We start from the raw sequence: 17320 nt of genomic DNA, 5'->3' as shown, positions 1-17320 counted from the left end.
ATCATATTGCAGATTAACACCAATTAAAATTTTCAACAAAAATGTAATCCAAAATATATTTATTAGTCCATGGCGGAAAAGCAGTATTCATTTCGTTTGACATTCAACTATACTCGATATTACAACATCGAAAGTTGCAGCACATATCAACATAAAGTGCTACTCAACAGGGCAAAGAAGCCTATGTAAATACACGGGCATATATACTCAGTTTGACATCCAGCGAGCACCAACCCTATCGCGAGGAATCAGTCGCAGTTCAGAGCCATGTTTAAGAAAGACATTACCTGAAAAGCCATTTGAGTGGATATAAAATTAGAAAACCAGATACTCAAACTGGATAACAGAAAGGGTTAGCAGCATCTCAGCACCCGTCAGAATTAAAATCAATTTCCGGGTTAATGCAGTAAAGAGATGGAATTTAAGTTCTACTTCACAAGTGCATGCACTTGTAGTTATAGGTGACATGCACTGCACTGTTAGAAACATGTAAAGATAAAGTCACCCGAGTAAGCAAATGAGAACCTTGGTCTGAGAACGTAAGGTTCATAGGCCTTTTTAAGCAAGATTACTTGGTAACTAGGCAGGACGACTGTTGGAAGTAGAGTTTTTCTCTTCAATAGTCAATTAAACTTGTCTCCACTTACCAGTAACTCATAAGACTGGTGTGGTCCACGTTTTGACTTCACGGACAATCAAGATACTTTTTTTTTTTCTTTTTTTTTTTTGGAGGTAAGACAATCAAAATACATCATAGTAGAAATACGCAAAGGGGGGAAAGGAAAAGCAAAAACAGAACCTACCAAGTCTTAAAGTAAATGCAAACACAAAACATGACTAGACCTAAACAACTCAGGCATAGAACTCTTCCAAATGACTATTTGGACTTTTAAATTCAGATTCCCCTTGCACTCGTAATATTCCACAAAACTCCTATACAGAATATCTGCATGTTACACAAATCAACCTCAGAATTTATATGCATTTTTTGTGTACTTCTCAACCTCTGTAGGTGTGTCAAGTATGACTAGGCAACCTAAGAGTAAAGGTTGTTCAGTTGGCAAAGACTGGCAAATCGTCACCAATATTTCCAAAAAGTAAAACAACATTCTGGAGGTGTAGAGAGGCAAGATGTAGAGCCCGTAGATGGGAAAGGACTAGAAATAGAAAGATCTGATTTTGCCTTCTGAAAGTTTCTAAAAGAAGGCGGTTGATGTCAGATTCCTGACTTGGTGGAGAGAAAACTGGAGGACTGCACAACTGGAATGGACATCAATTGTTCTGCAAAGATTTGCATAACTTGAGGCTGTTAGATTGATGGAGAAAGAAGAATCTTTTCCACCAATTTATGCACTGTGGAAGTCAAAATGACAAACTTCCCCAAGTGGATCAAGGTGCTATCAATCGTCAATCAACAGGAAAAGTAATGTCGTTGCAATTTAATGATGGAGCCTCTTGATAAATATTACTATAAAGAGAAAACAGGCAAAAAGAATAGGTACCACACATATCCGTTCATAAGCTCAGATCCAGAAAGTAACTACAGAACTTGAAGAAACAAGAACTAAGATCTTGGGCAGATAAACACCAAACAGTGGCAAAGAGGGAGTAGTAGATTTTTATCTGGGAAACCTGGAACGTAATCTGGGTTCTCACACTAGCCTTAAAAAAGTCATGTCATGAATCAAAGCCACCCTTTTCTAGCTGTGAAGTGTTAAATTTAAGGTCTAGTATGCATCTGCATGCATCCTTCACAGATCAGAATCCTTTCTTTCTGATCTTATATATCTTAAGGTCACACTCATACCAGACATTGAATTAAGTATAAATTCAAGTCAGAAGGCACGAAGCTCACTTAGATAACTACCCATAGAACAGTTAAAGAGTGTGCAAAAAACTTGGGAAACAAACAGATCATAATCTAAGAAAGGGGTTCAAGAAGACAACTTCATAATGAGAAGCTTACTTTAGCACTTCACATTATAAACATAGATTATTCGAATTGACTATTGATTCTTGACTATTTTCTACTCTCTGTCACTTTCATCAACACTCTGAAAATTAACTCAGTAACGACTCATTGATTGTCTAAACTTCTTATATATATATATTTATTTTTTTTTTTATTTTTTTTTGAGGAAGAAATTAGCTAAACTTCTTATATATATTCGGTCAATAATATACTATAGAGCTCAATCCATGAGTATATGACATTATTTAATGCACTAAATTTCGCTCACACATAGGAGAATATATTAACTCCCAATTCACAGATTGTTTATCATCCATAAAACAAATAAACCATCACAGGCCAAGTGCATAAAGGAAGTAACTTTAAAAAGTTCATGTAAAGTGTAAAGTTACCAGCACTTTGTTGAGGATTAATCCCCACTCCATCTGCAAATAAGGTAAAAAGGAAAGAGAATTAGTGTCAAAACATGACATACATTTAGTAAAAGCCCATGCTTTTTTTTTTCTAATTATACTGGCAATAAGTAAGAAAATAAATTCCAAATTGCTTTTGAATCCTATTTCTCATTAGACTAATAAATAGAAAACCATAGTAAAAAATAAACCCCATATACTATTATCTTCACAGCACATAAGGAGGATATCTTTATTTTCCCAATCGAAATAATCAATCTTCTAAACATGAACTCTTTGCTTTCTCTGAGGTGATTAACAAACTCACAATAATCCTCTACAGGGTTATAGGTGAAACTACCAGGCGCCTGGATAAAAATACAAGTTTTACAAGTTTTGTTACTGTTCTTGATTTGATTCAAGCAACAACAACATCTACATATATATATTCGAAGTTAGTAGGTAGATGAGTGGTCTCCTTATTAGTAGTATTAGTTAGTAACCGCGTAGTTTCTTTTCTTCAAGGTGTATTACTATTTGTTGTCACATTTGCTTTTTATCTTTCTATTTCGTTGTCATATTTTTCGTGATACCATGCTTCACATCCTTGTCTTTTCTTTCGAGCTGAGGGTCTATCGGAAACAACCTCTTTACCCTACAAAGGCAGGGGTAAGGTCTATGTACATCCTACCTCCCCAGACCTCACTTGTGGGACTACACTGGGTATGTTGCTGTTGTTTGTATATATTTGAAGTTTTCTAACAAGTCTAAAACCTATCCTCAATTAGTAGCTATCACCTATATGGATTTGTTTTCGTATGTGTCGTATCTTTAGCTAAGTTTGCATTAATACAAGCAAATTCTTATCATTCTTTCTTAACCTAAACAAACAAAATAACTAATTCAATAGATAAAGAAGTTAACCACAAGTAATCAAGGGTTTAAAACTGTAAATATACCATTAGTGATAATGGCACTAGTTTGTGGAGGCACTTTGAATTCCTCTGCAGCAAATTTGAGAACAGCCGTAAACGGAGCAGCTTCCGGAACACTAAAACTGATTTAAAAAAACACACAAATAATAAGGTGTAAATACAAAGACAAACAAGAATTTAAGAAATCAAAATAACAGTTTCGATTTCGAGAGTCAAACTTCTTTATTTTGACCGTGAATTCAGACCTACGATCTTTTAAGTTTATCAAAAATATTACATACTGAGAAGCTACTATAAGTCACAATAATTAACAATTTAAAATATTTAAAGGACATACGAACAAATAAGGTCAAAGATTTTCCTGTTTGACTCTCTAAATCCAAGTTGTATCACATAAATTGGGACAGTAGAACTTAGGAGCTACATAAAAAATTACAAGAAATCACAATAATTAACAATTTAGAATATTTAAAGTGCATATAAATAAATCGCAATCAAAAATTTCTTTGTTTTGACTCTCGAAATCCAAATTGTATCACATAAATTGGAACAGAAGAAGCTACATAAAAATTACTATTAAGTCAAAATAATTAACAATTTAAAATATTCAAATGGTATACAAATAAATCACGATCAAAGATTTTCTTGTTGGACTCTCGAAATCCAAACTGTATCACATAAATTGGGCAATCCAAACTGTATCACATAAATTGAGACATTTGGCCAGAGAGAGCTACATTAAAAAATACTATCAGTCACAATAATTAACAATTTAAAATATTTAAAGGGCATATAAATAATCGGATCGAAAATATTAAATTCGTAGTTGTATCACATAAATTGAGATAAGTTGGATAAGTAATACATACACTTTGAATGGCAATTTTGGATCGGAAGTAAGAGTGACTTTGAACGAAACTTTTCCTCCACCGGTCGCCATTTTTTATTTGGATTTGGATTTATAGGCGTAAACAGTAAGCAAAGTACAGCACAGCGTACCACGTTGTTCTTATTGTGTTTTTAAATTCTAATCTAACTAGCAAAAGGATAATTTTTTTTTTTTTTTTAATCTCAGAGTTGGACCTGGTAAGGCAGGCCTAACAGATATTTATAAACTCTGTGCAATTTACGTGGGACTTTTCGGATTTTGAGAGTCAAATAATTTAATTTTGAGCGTAAAATCGAGTATGAAATTTTTAAGTTTTTGAAATTTAAATATTTGAAAACTATGTAAAAAGTTTTATATAATTGACAATTCAAAATATTTAAAGATATATGAAAATAAGGTCAAAGAAAGATTTGTTTGAATTTCGAAATCTAAAAGGTACCACATAATTGGGACGGAGGGAGTATATATTAGTATCTGGACACGTGTATCCTTTATTAATAATTACTGCATCTGTCTCAATTTATGTCATACTTTTCACTTCTTGGGATTCAAACTAATTGAACTTTGACAAACATTTTAAGATGTAGTTTTTTCACCAAATTGATACGAGAAAAGTTAGCAACCTATCACACTTTTCATGTAGTTTTTAAATTTATAAATTTTAATCGTAAAATATTGAATTAATCTAATTCAATTTAGCTTTAAAGTTTAATCAAATTGAATTTTGGAAAACGATAAAGGAATCACAAAAATTGGGATTTTGGAGGGAGTATAAATTGATAATATTTAAAAATAATATATTGTTAACCTTGTATATATTTTAATAATGTTTTCTTGAATTATGAATTAAATATTAATGTTTAGACAAAGTTAAAATCGCCTTATATTCCTAACACCTCTTAGAATAATATCTCGTTGCCTTATATATAGAGATAATTGTCAAAAACACATCTGAATTATCATTTTTTGTGAGGTTTCTATCTGAATTATCAGTTATGCGAGTTTTATATACCTGAACTATCATCAACTATATATCAAAGCACGCCTCAACTATTAGTTGTTAAGTTTTCTTGCCTGTACTATTATCAACTATTTATCAAACATATATTTTTCTCTTGAAGAGCTTGTTGAATTCTTGAAATATACGGTGAAATATCCTCAGGATAGTATTATAGACACACCTCAAGCTAGAAGAATATCCATAATTTCCAACAATTAGGCATTTGTATGCTTTTAGCTTATCACTCGTGATTTTCATTTTACACGACTCTCTGATGGTCTTTATGGATTTTATGGAATTTTCTAATTACAAAGATACGATCCTACACTCCAAATGATTTCCTCTCAACTTTGAAAACCATAATTTGTGTCAACATTCTGGCCATTACAAATACATAAAACAACTCTATATCTTAGTCTTTTTCCATCACTGTCGTTACTTATTGTGGTATACTAGCTAAAATATTCCTTCTTCCACCTATCAAATCCCAATTGCCTTCTTAGATTAAAATAATGTCTTTCGTTTTAAACAAATTATGAAATGCCCTATAACTGATCCATCTGAATTTATTTATCCGATAATTGTTGGGGCTAAATTTTAAGAATCCACCATTGTTAAAGGAAATAAGTTGACTTGAACCAAGATCTCGTATGATTTGTGAGCAATCCAATATGATAGTTAAGTTAAATATAGCATATCATCCTATTGATTTATCATAATTTGCATGCGACCAATATCAGCCGACTTTACATCCTCATAGCCAACTTTTTTTAGGAACTATATTTATACATTCGATATACAACATACGCTTATCATAGACAACGTATCTCTTGTGTGCAAATCACTCTCAAATCTTTGTGAATTTTTTTGAGCAAAAGATCAAAAATACCCCCTCTACTTTGGGAGAAGGGCTAAAAATATTCTCCGTTACTAATTTGGGTAAAAAATATCCCTCCCGCCATTAAAGTTTTCAAATATACCCATCTCTTAACGGAAATTCTCTAATCTCCCAAAATAACCCGATTTCATTTTTAAACCCGCTCCATTAGTTAACCCGACCCAACTAAATAATAACCCATACTATCCCCTTAATCCCCTCCAATTCTCTCAAAACAAATGAAATCGGGTTATTATTTAGTTGGATCGGGTTAAATAATGGAACGGATTTAAAAAATAAAATCGGCTTATTTTGGGAATTTGGAAATTTTCGTTAAGAGAGGGGTATATTTGAAAACCTCAATGGCGGAAGAAATATTTTTGACCCCAATTGATAACGGAAGATTTTTTTTATCCTTTTCCCAAAGTAGAAGGGTATTTTTGACTCTTTTCCCTATTTTTTCCGAGTTTCCTATGCTAAAATTGAAAAAACCCGGCCCACATTAAGTTCAGCAGAGAACAAAAAAGTAAGCCCAGTTTAAAGACCTAAATCACCGAACCCCATCTATAAAACCTCGTCTTCACTCTTCTCCATTTCGACCTAGGGTTTTTCTTCATAAGCTAATTCTGTTCCTGCTACTTCAATGGCCGCTCTTTTTATTATCTATAAAGCATCAATTTATTCACATTATTTCTTTGCACATGCATTTATTTAGGCTTCGCTAAATTATCAAAATAGTGCAGTCTTTTTAGTGATTAGTGCATAAATAAAAAGCTGAGTTAATCAGCGGCGGCCAGACAACCGTTGAGATGAATCCACAGATTGGTTCCAATTTGTTCCTGTCTACTAATTTCATCTCACACTAATCCTTTTTTCTTTATGTTTATATATTACATTAATCAGTTTTTCTTTCTGTTTATATATTACACTATTTTCTTTTTTTTAATACACCCTTTGTCTCAATTTGCTTGACACTTTTCGTTTTTCAAGAGTTGAATGAGTTGTTGTTTGACCGTAATTGTTTCATATGCCTTTCAAAATATTTTAAGTTATTAATTATAGTGACTTGTACTTTTTACCTAGTTTTTCAAGTATGTAAATTTTATTTTGAAAAAATTAAAAATTCTATGTTCAAACATATGGTCAAAATTAATAAGTTTAGCTTTGAAAAAATCAAAGTGTTAAATAAATTGGGACAAAGTACCTTTCTATATTTTGTACTCCTTCTGTCATAATTTTTGTGATATTTTTCTTTTTTAATTACTCTAAGGTAATTATTGTGATTTACACTACTCTTCATGTAGTGTTTAAATTCGAATTGTGTCACGTAAAATTGGGACAGGGAGAGTAACAAAACAATTTAGTCTTAAACTTTGTATTTTATACTTGTGAAATGATTTATAGCCTCAATGTTTTGTTTTATTTTGATGGTACACGTTAATTGGGGCGAGTTTATTCAGTATTCGCATAACCCAAAGTGTGTTAATATCATCATATAAAAAGCCCTTTTTGTTGAGATTTTAGCAGTTGATGATTCTTTTTTTTTTTCTTATGAAAAAAGGAAAAATCATGTTATTTAATCCGAAGAGTGTGTTCTCATATCCTATCGCCTTGTAGAGCAGAATCTCTGCAATTACTATTTGGGACAGACCATGAGAAATACATATACATTTAATCCATATTTATTTTTTTAGTTTAGTATTAATTGTTTGTTGATTTTAGTTGTATGTATATAATGTTTTTGGCCTATGATGAAATCTATTATAAAGAACACCATCTTTCGGGACTGAATGGCCCTCAAGGCCTTGTTGTCAATTCTGCAATTCTGAGGGCATTTATTAATTTGTTTCCCTTTTATTTTTAGCTAAGTGTTTGGACATACAAATTTGGTATTTGAAAAAAAGTAATACTATGTGATGCGCTTTTTTTTTTTTAGTCTCTTTCAAAAAAGAAAAATGCATTTCTATATAAAAATAATTTAACTTGAAACTTTCGCTTTTACTCATAAGGTGATGGTTTACAGCCACAAATAAAGTTTGTGTTTTAACATGCATTTAACTTGAAAATTTGAACTTTTCTGTGAGTGCAAAGGATTTATCACTTGAACTAATAAGATGTGAAAGTTGAAACATTTTGTGTGTTGAAAAGATTTTTCACTTGAACTAAGATGTAAACTTTTTAAATAATTTAGTGTCTTAGATTTTTCTTTTATGATTGTTGAAAACATAGTTATTAACTTATTATCACAAGAATGTGGTTTTTGTCACTTCATGTCCGTCAAGTATTTTCTTGATTTTTTTTGGTACTGCTTTGTAATACCATGTTGTGCCTGTTTATTTCAGTTTTGTGGACAATTTTTGATGATTTACATTGAATTGGGGCAAGTTATTGTTGTACTTGTATAACCCAAAGTGGAAAAATCATCACAAAGCAAGCTCCTTTTGTTGATTCTTAAGGCATTTGAGTCTTTTTTTCTCTTTATGAGAAGAAAGAATCTAAGTTTTAATTATCCGAAAGGGGCAGTCTCATATTCCATTGCCTTGGTTAGCAGAGTCTCTGCAATTACCACATTGGCTGGCCATGAGAATAACATTTTCTTCATATCTTTTTTTCACTTCATGGATCATGAAGAACTTACACAGGACTGGAAAATTGCATGGATCTTAAGTACTTATGGAGGACTGGAACAATACAAGATTACTTGAAATCCAAAACTAACTTTTTATATAAGCTAAGGGAACAAGGAACCTCTAAAATTGTGGGAATAAAAGGAAAAAACACAACTTTTAGTAAATATTTTTATTGGGTAAGCTATGAATTAGGCAATAGCAAAAACACAATCATTGGAATCTATCAAAATGCTTTTTAATTTTATAATTTTAAATATAACACGTGGAAAATTGGAATTAAGAAGTAAAAATGAAAAGATGTATTTTTTTTTCAACGGACTAAAAAGAAAAGTGTGATAAATAAATTGAAATGAAGAGAGTAACAATGGATCAAAAATGAAAGTTAGACAAACAAATTGAAAAAGTAACATTTATCAATTAAATTGAAATTTGTACACCCCTATTGCTGAATGGCGCTATCACTTGCCTATTCACATTCACTTCTCTAATATATTTCAACCATTGTAACTGTTAAGGAAAAAGATAGACAAAAGACATCAATTGGTCAACGAGAGTACCTAAAATTCACTTGAAAGATCAATGGTAATTAAACTTAAGTTGTATTTATATATCCCTTTAACAACTTTCATTTCAATTATTTTTCACCCTAAAAAAATAATATCACTCTCACAATGTGAGGTGTATTATACTCGCGCCACATCGTTGTCACGTCAAAAATTACCAACACTTCATTTTTTGTTTTTCTTTTATTATTTTTTCTCTTTCTTCTTCTTCTCCCTTTTCTCTTTCTTCTTCTTTCTCCTCATCCTCACCCTACTTTAGCAACCACTGGAAGATATTCTTCGCCGTTGCCGATCATTATCCGCATAACTTGCAAATTTAGGACCACCTTAGCCGCCACCGCCAAAAAAAGATATTATTATTATCAGTCCAAATTGAACAAACTGCCCTTTAAAAAAAAAAAATGATCACCATCATCTTTAACTCACACCCACCATCACCACCATCATCTCTCCACCAAATTTCATCCAATTCCTTCTCAAATTAGTCCACTTACGCTCAAATTCATCCAAATTAATTATTTTGGTTGTTATTGTTGGCCATTATTAGTTTGGACTAATTGCCCTTAAAAAGGATGCTAAAAAAAAATCACCACCACCATCTTTAACCCACACCCATAACCACCACCATTATCACCCCCAACAAATTTCATCCAACTCCTTCTCAAATTAGTTCCACTTACACTCAAATTCGTCCAAATTGGTTGTTTTGGTTGTTATTGTTGGCCATTATGATTATTATTAGCAACCCCATTTCTTCCATAACCATTATTCCATAACTTTATTTTTGAAAGAAAACAAAAATCAAAATCAAGAAATCAAAAAATGGTGAAAATGAAAAGAAAGAATGATGAGAATATAGAGAGAAAGAGGGATTCCAAGGATTAGGTGGTGGGCGTGGCCGAGGAGGGGGGGGCGGGGTGTAGGCGTGGCAATGGGGGGGAAGATTGGGGGGGGGCGGTGGTTGTGAAGAATGGGGAAAACGGAGAGGAGGGTGGGTTAGAAGAAAGGAGAAAAGCTGAAAAGGTTAGGATTATGGAGCCCATTTTTATTTTATTTTTTAATTGTATATTATTTTTATTTTATTTTTTAATTGTATATTATTTATATATATATATATATATATATATATATATATTAGCGGGTCCACTTTTTGTGTTGTTTACTCTCTTAATTTTTTTATTTTTTTATTTTGGCCACGAGATTTGGGGTGGAAAATAATTGAAATAAAAGTTGTTAAATGATATAAATACAACTTAAGTTTAGTTACTAAAGTGAGTTGTTAATGAATCTCTTCGGGGACAAAAGATGATGTCTTTTAAGATAATTTAACCAATGTAAACTCAATTGGTCAACGAGAGTTGTCGAAACTAGCACATTGAAAGATCAATGGTCAAAATAACCATGAACGAAAGTTTCTTCCTTTTTGACCGAATCTACTATAGTCATGCTTATGTTGTTTGAACTATCTCCATCTAATGATCTTATAATAAATGCACTAGTTGACAAAAGGTTGTGGAAATAAGGCAGATAGAGTAGTTATGTGCTACTAAAGCAAAGCAAATACAATACAATTAGTAATATAAAAGACTTTGCGTCCAACACGATAAATAGTGAAAATTGTTCAAGAGAGAACAAACAACAATTTTTCAAGAGAAGTACATTGAACTATTATTCAACCAATTCAACTTGTAAGTTGTAAGGAGTAAAATATTTAAGCAATGTAAACCCAATTTCGCAACTAGCGTGGAAGATATTCTTCGTGTTGCTCAAGATCATTATCCTCTTTAACTTGCAAATTTAGGACTCACCTTAGTACCATCATTTCGCCATTAACAATAATGTTGATTGGTAGTTTAAGGCCCATGAGATAAATATATTAGTTGAGGAAGAAGCTATGAAAATTCGACATGAAAGACCTGGGTCCAACACGACAAACTATTGTAAGAGAAATTGTTTAAGATGGAGCAAATAGAAAATCGTGAATATTGCAAGATAAGTACATTGAATTATCATTCAACCAATGTTACTTGTCAGGAGTAAGATATTTTAAGCAATGTAAACCCAATTTCTCAACCACAATTGCGCATGCTATATTTGTATAACTACCTCCATTCAATAATCATGGAATAAATCTTCCCCTTTACTTGACACCTAGTGCGGAAGAAATTCTCCATATTGCACAAGATCCATCATCATCCTTTACTTGCAATTTGCAAACTCAGGGGTACCCTTAGTACCATCACTTCACCATGACAATAACGTTGATAGGCAGTCGAAGGCGCATGAGTTAAATACACTATTTGAGTAAAAAGCTATGAAGATAAGGTAGATGCAAAAGTAATGCCGAACTAAAATAAGGTAGATACAAGCCATTTGACATGAAAAACTTGGGTCCAACAATTATTGGATGTGAGATTGTTGTCGATAGAGCAAACAGAAAATCGTGAATACTGCCCGAGAAGTACATTGAATGTGTATTAAAGCACTTCAATATGAAGATTGGTAAGCCAACACGAATGGTATTAAACAAGATGTGTCCTACAACAAAAGGGAGAAAGAAAGCTTGCCCACCTTAGGAGGCAAAATACCAAATTTATAATAATTTTTATCTGAAATGTAGAAACAAAAGCAAGATGTAAGATGTTGATAAAGAAAACTCCAAGTTTTATCTCTGCATACCTGACTTCACTCCCTTAATGATAATTTTATTTGTAAGTTCTCTGTTCGAAGGAACACAAGTATTAGACCATCTAATTAAATGATATACAGAAATGCTAACATTCTTTGACCCATTCACTCTCAGTAACTCTCTGTGCTTCCTGCATCTCTATAGAGGAACAAAAACTGCATCTCTCAAGCTCAACCTCTGAGTTTGATCATGTAGAAGACATCAAAGCCACTAATGCAAACCATGCGAACATGGCACAAACTTGAACCAATATTGAAAACCAAACAAGTTCTTGAAATGACCTGTTTTATACAAAGCTCTTAGACTTGGCAACAGTCTACATAGTCACTACAAAACTAAATATTTGAAAAACATGATAATAATTCATAGCTACTACATATGTTGATTAGCCTGTAGAAAATTTCAAATGGAAAAAAGAAAAACAAAACTTAGAAAATAGATTGCCTCTGTTGAGCTTTCCTTCCCAAGATTGCCTCCCAAACCAATGGCAAGAACGGCCCTTTCTTGTCCAAATATTCCCTAACAGCCTTATCATCAAGGATAAATCCCTTCTGCCTCACCATTTTAATCATGTTTTGGGCATCTTCAAGACTTTTCTCCTTGCAATATTCATCAACCAAACCCACAAAAGTCGCTAAGTTGGGGGAATGTCCAGCTTCCAACATTTCTAAGCAAAACTCAAGGGCATCATCTAATCTATTACCTTGACTGAGCCCACGGATTAAGACACCGTAACTAAAAGCATTAGGAATAATGCCATTGCCTTGCATTTTCCGGAAAATCCTCACAGCATCATCAAATTTCTGGGCTTTACAAAAGCCTTCTACTACAGCAGTGTAGATAACAACTTCAGGTATTGTACCCTTTTCACGCATCAGGCCAAAGAGCTTCATGGCCTCCTGGACCAACCCGTCCTTGCAAAGCCCATCAAGCATTGCTACAGCGTTCGGTATTAGGCCCGTTTCTTTCATTTTCTTGAATATCTCATCTGCATCTTCTGGTGGAGCTGGAGGTGCCTCAGAGGCAGGAGCATCACTCCTTTCACCTTTTGTGTTAGTGTTTGGATTTTCCTCTTTACGATCAAATCCAAGCTGAAACCTTTTAAGAAAATCTTCGCTATCCGCGGACTTCATTTGATTTTCATTGTTCTCACCAGGTCTTCTAAAAGTTGTAGAATGGGTGGGGTTGCTGCTGATGGGAGGCCGCTGTCTTTGGGATGGATTAAAGGGCCTTCTGGAATCAGCTCTTAAGGGCCTATTCGGTATAGGTTCAGGAGGAGGAGGATAGTTGGATTGAGTAGATTCATCAGAGTAATTGTTGAATTTGTTGGAGCTGCTAAACAGGCGTAATTTTGTTGAAGGAAGTGTCTCATTTACATCCAACTTAGGACAACAGAGACTGCTGTAATATTTCCAATAATTGCTAACACCCTTCTGCCTCACTAATGTTGTTCTCATAATGCTTATTTACGCGCTCCAAAATAACGCCCAGCGTTACCTAGATTTTCAAGGCAGCAAAAGATGGCTTTATCCTGCAATTCCGGACAAGACAGCTGTAAAGCAAAGAACGAACTTCAGTTGAAATAAACATTCATACCATGCAATCAAAGACATTAAACTATTAAAGCACTCTTATGCACTTTCTTTTACTCTTCACCTACAAAGGGCATTGTTTAAAAAATGGATAAAGGATTAACTACCTGTAATGATAGTATAAAAATGATGATGTTGAAGATAACAAGAAAGGAAAAATGAGCAAAATAGCATATCAAAAAAACATCAATCAACTATGTGCCAAGAGCATATAAGTCCAGCAAAATCATGGAAATACCAATATAATCTCTTGAAAACTGTTGGACAAAGCAATTTACTTCTATTTCCATTGTTTACGCTACAAGTGACTTGTCTCCACTTAAATTAATCAATCAACTACACTTCAATTCAAAACCAATAGCGGTCGGCTACACAAATTGTATGTTTCCATTCTACTCTATTTGGATTCATTCAATTCCAATACTAAAGAATTCGTCCTTTTAAGCCAAATTAAGATATATCTAAAAATAAATGTTTTGTCAATACCCCGCTTATATCCAGTGATAATGACAACATTAATCCAACAACTCAAAATAAACATCATCGAGATGTAACTTCAAAAAGGCCACAAAAAGATAACTTCAATCAACAAATCAGTTATAATAGTTTTACATTGGTGGGGAGAATATTACATTGTACTCACTGATAACTACACTCTTAGTCCCAATTTGTTCGGCACTTTTGCTTATCGAGAGTCAAAATTGACAAGTTTTCAGATTATATGACATATAAACTTGCTAGCATTCATGTTAACCATTGTGTAAAGCAACGGCAGAATAAGAGTATAATTCAAAATCGATTACACATTCATGAAGTGAAAAGAGGATCATGATTTCCACTTATACATATCTCGACTAAAATTGCATTTAATAGATTTGAACGGAAGAGGGATCTAGACCTTGGTTTATTGTTCTACAAATAAACCATAAAAAAGGATCTTGATTCCTTCTATTTTCTGGTATTTAGTTTGATAATAACACACTGTCGGAAAGACATACGTATCTATTTGGTCACACATTTGTTTTGTAATTCACATCATACTTTGCAGCACTGGAGAGTCATAATCTCTAGATTCGAGTGTTACATAAATTATTTGTAAAAGAGCCAAAAATACCCCTAATGTATGAAAAATGACTCACAAATACCCTCCAACACCTTTGGGTCTAAAAATACCCCAACGTTTGTTTTTTGGTCAAGACTACCCCTCAAACAAACGGCCTAAACCTGATGGCTTTTCGCAATTCACTTACCTCCTTACCAAAGGGGGAAAAGTCTCCTTTTTTCCTTTTTCTTTCTAAAACTTATTTGCCTATCTATCCAAACTTTTGTCTTTGTAAACTAAAGAGCCTATTTGGATGGGCTTTTGGCTTATGACTTTATAAGCCAAAAGACATAAGGTGCGAATCCTAACTTATGGCTTTTGGCTTAGTTTTGTTATTTTGGCTTAAAAACAAATGCTAAGAAAACCTTTTTTTAATCTTATCCAAACACTACAAAAGTGCCTAAAAGCTATTTTGGCTTAAAAACACCTAAAATAAATATGTCAGAATCGCCCAAGTATACAGAGGGACATATACCTCTATTCATTTCCTCTATTCAGAATCGCCCATGTATACACAAAGGGTTGTCATATACCTCTATTCATTTCCTCTAAAATAAACTCAAATTAGTGAAGAGCAAGAGCGTCAAACCCACAATACCCAAATGTAGAAAAATCACAACTTTAACTCCAATGAATCATCAAGAACTCAAAACACCATTTAAACTAAAAAAAAAAACAGATATAAGAATCCAACAGATACACATAAAATCGACCCAACAAAGGTAATATGAAGAGGAGATTTTACCTGATAGTTGATATAAAGTGTGTTAAAAGGGAGATCTGAAAGATTTGAGAATTAGGGTTTTGTAAACTATTAGAATTAGGAGAGGAAATGGCAAAAATAATCTCTTATCTTTGGTGACAGGTTTAAAATAGTCCCTTAAATATTACTTGATCAGTTTTGATATTTTTAAATTTGTCAAAAAAGTGAACATCTCTAATGTCCATTAAGGATCGCCTCTGTGTTATTTCAAAATCGTCCATATATACAAAGGGTCATATACGGATATACCTCTATTCATTTTTATAACTAATTTCCTCCTAAAATAAGCCAATCCAAACAGGCTCTAATTTGTAACAAAGAGACAAACAGAAGCTTGAGTTGCAATTATACACAATATCCAACAACAAATTCAAGTAGGTCAAATAATTTAAACTCATCTGCAGAATTTTATGCTTAGTAATCTGTGATAAAATACAAAACACAAAACTAAATAATCAGAAACTGCAATTCGTTGTTGGATTTGGCAAAAATGACCTACTAATTCTATCTTTCTTCCAAAAAAGACGAGAAATTTATCATTGCCATAAAATAATATCTCTTCACAAATTACTGTTTTTTTGCAAAGAAAGCATAAAATAAAGAAGTGAACTTACAGTTTCAGATGAAATTTGCAGAAAGAGGTTACGAGGAGTTAGCACATTACGAAAAGTTCTAGTAGTGTTGGATTTGGGCTAGCATGTGTTAGTTAGTCCAATTAGTTATGGGCCTTTACTGAATCATAGCCCAGATTCTCTTAATTCCGGGTTAAACTAGAAAAATAGCCAGGTTCCAACAGGAAATGACGTGTGGTGTCCCAAAGTGTGCGGTCTTGAATTTTTGTTGCATAAGTTTTAACTTTTGCCGCCTATAAACATAACTTGAAGTAAATTCGTAAATTAGCAAAGAATGCCCTTCTTTTGGGGTGGTCTTTAAATTTTGCCCTCATCAAATTTGAAATCTTTAAAATTTGCTCTTCGCCTAACAACCATGTTCGTGTTCGAACCCACGCGTAAGTCAAAATTTTAAAAAAAAAAATTCGCAAGGCAAGTTTAAATTTGCTAATCTAGATAACAAGATATTTTTGTTAAAATTATCAAATTATCAGAAACTGCAAGATATCACGCCTTGCAAATGGCGACTCCTAAAAGTGTTTAAATTACTTTCGGTCGAAGAACCTTTATAATTAAGCAAAGTTATTGCTTCGGAAAAATAAAAGTCAACCAGGTAAAATATATCTTCTCACTTTTAATTATCACTATTGAATAAGACAAGGCTTTTTTCCTATTCCCTGTCAAGCACTTTCAGTAGAAAAAAATTGTCTCTTAATCAAAAGAAGAAGACTCCGCATACACGCCACTCAAACCTTGTCTTGCAGATTTTTTTTTTTAATTTTTGACTAAAAATTGGGGTTCGAATTCAATTTGAGCGCGCAAAAAGCTCAAAGTTTCAAATGCGAAGGGCAAAAATAAATTTATAAGCGAAGGACAAAATTTAAAAAACCTACAAATATGAAACAAAATTTAAAGACTAGTGCAATTTGAAGGACTCTCCGCACAAAAAAAAGAGAAATTTTTCCTTTCTTGAAATATTTTATAAATATTTTCAAAGCAAAAGTCACATTACTATTTTTTTGGGCAACAAAAGTAGCAGCTTCATATATATTCCATTAGCTATAAGTTCTAATTATTGCTTATAAGGCATAAATCAAGGGATTTGTTTCAATGTTCATTAAATTAATTTATGTCCACAAGTCACAATTTATGTTGGATGAGAATAAAAACTTTGTCTAGAGAATTTTCTGAACTATTTTTAAAAAAAAGGGTTAAGCGGGATCAAAAAATCAAGATGTACATGAAAATTATTTGTGGACTTAACCCATTTTTCAAACTTGCAATTAATTAAGAAAATAATCATAG

At 32.8% G+C, this 17320-nt stretch overlaps 2 protein-coding genes and 2 non-coding genes across 7 annotated transcripts; 2 read left to right on the top strand and 2 right to left on the bottom strand.

Moving 5' to 3' along the window:
- Positions 1-44: 44 nt before the first annotated feature.
- On the bottom strand, positions 45-4261 carry LOC132039714 (ubiquitin-fold modifier 1-like). The gene is made up of 4 exons (XM_059430231.1): positions 4169-4261; positions 3324-3421; positions 2365-2397; positions 45-287 (listed from the first exon to the last, which is right to left on the bottom strand). The coding sequence occupies exons 1-4, from the start codon at positions 4237-4239 to the stop codon at positions 208-210; spliced, it is 282 nt and encodes a 93-aa protein (XP_059286214.1). The 5' UTR covers positions 4240-4261; the 3' UTR covers positions 45-207.
- Positions 4262-6760: 2499 nt separating this feature from the next.
- Positions 6761-6930, top strand: LOC132041311 (small nucleolar RNA snoR143). The gene has a single exon (XR_009411006.1). It is a non-coding gene; the product is annotated as a small nucleolar RNA snoR143 (small nucleolar RNA).
- Positions 6931-7807: 877 nt separating this feature from the next.
- LOC132041277 (small nucleolar RNA SNORD96 family) lies at positions 7808-7899 on the top strand. The gene has a single exon (XR_009410975.1). It is a non-coding gene; the product is annotated as a small nucleolar RNA SNORD96 family (small nucleolar RNA).
- A 4259-nt stretch (positions 7900-12158) lies between these two features.
- On the bottom strand, positions 12159-16165 carry LOC132039698 (pentatricopeptide repeat-containing protein At4g38150). Of its 4 annotated transcripts, none has more exons than XM_059430202.1 (2): positions 16019-16165; positions 12159-13499 (listed from the first exon to the last, which is right to left on the bottom strand). In XM_059430202.1, the coding sequence occupies exon 2, from the start codon at positions 13402-13404 to the stop codon at positions 12376-12378; it is 1029 nt and encodes a 342-aa protein (XP_059286185.1). In that variant the 5' UTR covers positions 13405-13499; positions 16019-16165; the 3' UTR covers positions 12159-12375. The 4 variants fall into 4 exon arrangements, with proteins under 4 accessions (XP_059286185.1, XP_059286186.1, XP_059286188.1 ...); XM_059430203.1 differs by lacking the exon at positions 16019-16165 and adding an exon at positions 15904-15985; XM_059430205.1 differs by lacking the exon at positions 16019-16165 and adding an exon at positions 15900-15918.
- Between the last annotated feature and the right edge of the window lie 1155 nt (positions 16166-17320).

Source organism: Lycium ferocissimum, chromosome 12, assembly GCF_029784015.1.
Source record: "Lycium ferocissimum isolate CSIRO_LF1 chromosome 12, AGI_CSIRO_Lferr_CH_V1, whole genome shotgun sequence".
NCBI lineage: Eukaryota > Viridiplantae > Streptophyta > Magnoliopsida > Solanales > Solanaceae > Lycium > Lycium ferocissimum.
This window is presented reverse-complemented; position numbering and strand designations above follow the sequence as displayed.

What these genes read in the sequence shown, in the direction of transcription:
- LOC132039714 (XM_059430231.1), bottom strand. Translation starts at nt 4,239, where the DNA reads ATGGCGACCGGTGGAGGAAAAGTTTCGTTCAAAGTCACTCTTACTTCC. An exon ending in CCAAAATTGCCATTCAAAGT is followed by an intron (nt 3,422 to 4,168) that starts GTATGTATTACT and finishes TTTTTAAATCAG; the next exon opens with TTTTAGTGTTCCGGAAGCTG. An exon ending in TAATCCTCAACAAAGTGCTG is followed by an intron (nt 288 to 2,364) that starts GTAACTTTACAC and finishes ATGGCTTTTCAG; the next exon opens with GTAATGTCTTTCTTAAACAT.
- LOC132039698 (XM_059430202.1), bottom strand. Translation starts at nt 13,404, where the DNA reads ATGAGAACAACATTAGTGAGGCAGAAGGGTGTTAGCAATTATTGGAAA.